General features: G+C 48.9%; 1 protein-coding gene across 1 annotated transcript; it reads left to right on the top strand.

Annotated features, from left to right (window-relative positions):
• The first annotated feature begins 2,081 nt into the window (after positions 1 to 2,081).
• CLDN3 (claudin 3) lies at positions 2,082 to 3,980 on the top strand. Its single transcript, XM_086954657.1, has one exon. The coding sequence runs from the start codon at positions 2,367 to 2,369 to the stop codon at positions 3,009 to 3,011; it is 645 nt and encodes a 214-aa protein (XP_086810783.1). The 5' UTR covers positions 2,082 to 2,366; the 3' UTR covers positions 3,012 to 3,980.
• The last annotated feature ends 456 nt before the right edge of the window (positions 3,981 to 4,436 follow it).

Genomic DNA, 4,436 nt, shown 5'->3' with positions numbered 1-4,436 from the left:
CGAAGCAAGGTAAATTTACAAGACTGCCTATATCACCCACAAAGCCTCGCACACTTCCAACCCACCCTATCTGGCTAAAAAACTCAAAATTTCAGGAGGCTCTAGACCTTCACGCAATGCAGAAAACGTACTGCTCAAACATCCTACCTTCAAAAGGGCAAGATTTATGGCTCAATCCTTCTCTAGTAATGCAACCAGAATCTGGAACTCACTTCCTCCATCCCTCTGAACCACCACCTTTTTCCGTACCTTCTAAATAGATCTTAAGACTCTCCTCCTCCAAAGACACTTCCTGGAATAACTCAACCTACTTCTTGACCTCTACGACCATTTAGCACTCACTTGAGGACAACTGTGTAAATATGTATTTTACTCCTGTTTCAAAATAACGCTGACACCTTTCATATTTTTCAATAGCAATGTACAACCTGTTAGCGTTGTAACTGCATATATGTAACTTGTTATTGTGATCAGCCTTTCTTGTGTACCTGTAACTGTATATATGTAACTTATTAGCGTGTTTAGTCTATCTTGTGTACCTTTTGTAATTTGCCTGGCACTCACATGAGGTCAATTAAATCTGTATTTTACTCCTGTTCTAACCTAAGGCTGACACCTTTTGTATTTTTTACAATATAAATATGCAACTTGATTTGTTTGTATCGGCATATATGTAACTTTTTAGCGTGATCAGCCTATCTTGTGTACTTGTAACTGCATATATGTAGCTTATTAGTGTGATCAGCCTATTTTGTGTACCTGTATCTGGACATATGTAACGTGTTAGCGTGTTCAGTCTATCTTGTGTACTCTTTGTAATTTACCTGGCACTCACATGAGGTCAACTTTGTAAATATGTATTTTACTCCTGTTCTAACCTAACGCTGACACATTTTATATTTTTTACAATATAAATATGCAACTTGTTAGCGTTGTATCTGCATATAGGTAACTTTTTAGCATGATCAGCCTATCTTGTGTACCTGTAACTGTTTATATTTAACTAGTTGGCATGTTTACTCTATCTTGCGTACCCTTTGTTACTTACCTGGTTCTTTTGTGAAGCACTCTGACAACTTTGGGTAAAGTCAGTGCTATATAAAACTGCATTATAAAAATACATGAAATAAATAAATAACCCCTGAGAGTCAAGTGCAGAGGGGTACTTCGCCCAGTTAGTAAATGGGTCCCCAGGACATTAGGTGCATATGCTCTATGGTCATCTGAAAGGGGTTCTGACAGTCTGTGTACACCTATCTACTGGTCACACGTCATGAGGGTCATCCCGAGGTAGCCTCGGCAGGCTGTGAACCGTGGCACTACACGTATCCTTAAAGTGGCACCGGCACGACAATCTCCCACATCTGTAGGGCAGCTGGCTCAAAGCATTGGCTGAAGCTAAGCTTAGATGCAAGGTTCGCTGTTAAATAATCAAATTACGTCCTGTGATGTAAACCATGTTATTATTTTAATTACAAAAGTGCATTCACAGCCATCCTTGCACTCGTTGTAAAGCGCTCTTAACACTCTTTGCGATTGCGCACATGCAACAGGAGAAAAACTAAATAAACAAAATCCGTGGGGCCGGTTGTCAGCTATGCCAGCTTGACTCCTTTCCCTGGACCTGAGGATGCCTTGAGTTTTCAGGACACGCACAGAGAGTCTTGCAATCCACGTCATGCCTGAAGACTTTCCACGCATCCATGCGTGACTCTTAAGGACGTTGTGTTCCTGGTCTGAAATGAAACCGGCGCCACAAACAAACAAACGGAAGGTATCAGGCGACGCATCATCGCAGTTTCATCCCCTCTCGGGCTCTCACGTCGTCACGTCACGCCTACCGCCTCGCGGACAGCCACACTCGCGCGCAAGGTGTGTCAGTGATTCTCCCCCGGGACCTTCCTGGTGCGCGCTTTGATTGGCTCAGGTTTCAGACAAGGCTCAAGGTCCCTCCGGGGCGTGCTACTGAAGCTGCCCCTCCCCTCCCCGAGGGCTTAGATCTCAGTGAGGTCATCAAAGTCCAACCCTCGCACTACCTTGTATAAGAGACGGCTGTCCTTGCAGATCCGTTATAGCAAAGAGCAGAGTTCAGCAAGCCAGACCTGTAACCTCGCACTTGCCACAACACCGATCTGAATCCACCTGCAAGCGACCCACCAGCTGGGATAGCGTCTGCCAGAGCTGCCCCAGCCAACATCTAACTACCTGGAACCAAAGCAGCCAACGACATATCCACCTTTATACCAGCCAACAACTGACCATCAAGCATTGCACCGGTCAACGCTAGACCACCCAGCCTTGTACTTGCCTGTATCACACTAGCAAACGCAGTCCAGTAACTGCACCTGTGCTAAAGAACTGCCGCCATGTCCATGGGAATGGAGATCGTTGGCATCGCCCTGGCTGTGATGGGCTGGGTGGGGGTCATCGTGTGCTGTGCGCTTCCCATGTGGCGAGTGACTGCTTTCATTGGCACAAGCATTGTCACTGCCCAGACAATGTGGGAGGGCATGTGGATGAACTGTGTGGTGCAGAGCACGGGGCAGATGCAGTGCAAGGTCTACGACTCCATGTTGGCCCTACCTCAAGACCTTCAGGCGGCCCGAGCCCTGGTGGTCATCTCCATCGTGCTGGCCGTCCTAGGTCTCATGATCTCCATCGTCGGCGCCAAGTGCACCAACTGCGTTGAAGATGAGGCGTCCAAGGCCAAGATCATGATTGTTTCTGGGGTTATGTTCCTCGTGGCTGGAGTCATGGTCCTCATCCCCGTCTCCTGGTCGGCCAACAGTGTTATCCGTGACTTCTACAACCCGCTGGTGGTGGAGTCCCAGAAGAGAGAGCTGGGGGCCTCACTCTACATTGGTTGGGCAGCATCTGCCCTCCTGTTGATTGGGGGTGCCATGCTCTGTTGTTCCTGCCCCCCCAAGCAGGAGAAATATCCAGCATCACGAGTGGCCTACTCAGCAGCCAAATCCACTGGACCTATCTATGATCGCAAGGACTACGTCTGATCTGTGGCATGACCTACGTCACTCCAGTCATCTGATTTCAACCAACACTTCAGTCTTGAGAAGGACTATGAGACTTGGCCACCATCATTATTTCACAATAATTGCTCCATTTTGGGGAGTGAGAATTACTTTTAGGGGAGGCTGGGGAGTTAAAGAGTGTCTGGATTTTCGATTAAGGAAAATGGATGTGTCCAGGAGTCGCCCATGACTCTGCGGCAGTTCCACAGCACAGCCTTGTCTTCACCGGAGATGTTTGCCACCTTTCACAATTGCCTGAAAAGTTGGGACATCGATTGACTTTCTGCCAGTGCTTAGGACTTTCTTTAGCAGGGCATGCCCCAACTGAACAAAGGCAAAGACTTTCATTGACTTTTCATGAAGACATTGTCAACCGGTGGAAGAAAGGGAGAACTGAAGTACAAGTAAAGAAGACATCCACCTGAGTCTGCTGGGGAGTGGTGAAACTGCACCCTGAAGAGCGAGGGCTGCGTACAATGAAGCTCACTCTTGAGTAATGTTCTGTCTAAAGTTGTGTTGATCATTCAGGGAAGAGGGATTATGAAGAGCTGCATCCACAGGCGAGTGGGACCAGTTAGGATCATGAGGGAGCAGTGGTTGTGGGTGGAGAGGAAGGTACTGCTAAGTTACAAGCAATGTTACTCCACATATCTCAAGACAGTATCCCGGCAGCCGTATGCTAACCTATACCCCACACGTCAGAAAGAATGCTGGGGATTTATGGGACACCCAGTTTAATAAGCCTAGACCCACCTGGAATGCTGAATGGTAAGGGGGAGGGGTATACCTGCTTACTTGTCTTCTTTGCATCCATGTGTTTATTCTTGCCGCTGTTTGCTCTGCCCCACCCCACCCTCCAAGGACAGGCTCCAGGATGTGGGTTGCAGTACTGCTCCTGGCTGCGCCCCACGGACTATCATTCTCACAGTGAGTGATGGAAGGTCAGGGTTGGGTGGGGGGGCTGGAGGGGGGGGGGGCTGCCAGCGGCTCTCTGCCCCCAGGTTCCTTGGCAAGAAATAGGGTTCACCTCCCTTCAGAAGTGCAGCACCTGCAGGTTTCTGTGGCACAAATGTGTGAAAGCTTTGCCACCCTGAGCCCCCACCCTGCCCTTGGATGGCACTCGGTGCCACCGTGCTGATGCTTCCAAGGTCTGAACACAGGTGCGCCCCTGGGGGAGGGGTCTTTCACAGCAGAGGGTGCAGTGGGAGCGCAGGGTCAGCGGGTGAGACCGAAGTACATGTGGGCAGCCCCGGGAGGGGCAGAGCTGAGACCAGAGGAGCACAGAGGGACAGGAAGCGGGGCATTTATCTGTGCATTAGCTCCATTGTCGTGTATGGGGCAGCTTATTGGAGAGATAATTCCACATCGTGTCTCCGAGTTTTTATTGTTTGCCTTTGTAACATTTCG

This window comes from Lissotriton vulgaris, chromosome 2_1 (assembly GCF_964263255.1).
Source record: "Lissotriton vulgaris chromosome 2_1, aLisVul1.2, whole genome shotgun sequence".
Taxonomy (NCBI): domain Eukaryota; kingdom Metazoa; phylum Chordata; class Amphibia; order Caudata; family Salamandridae; genus Lissotriton; species Lissotriton vulgaris.
The sequence above is the reverse complement of the archived record's forward strand: the minus strand, read 5'-3'. Positions and strand labels throughout refer to the sequence as shown.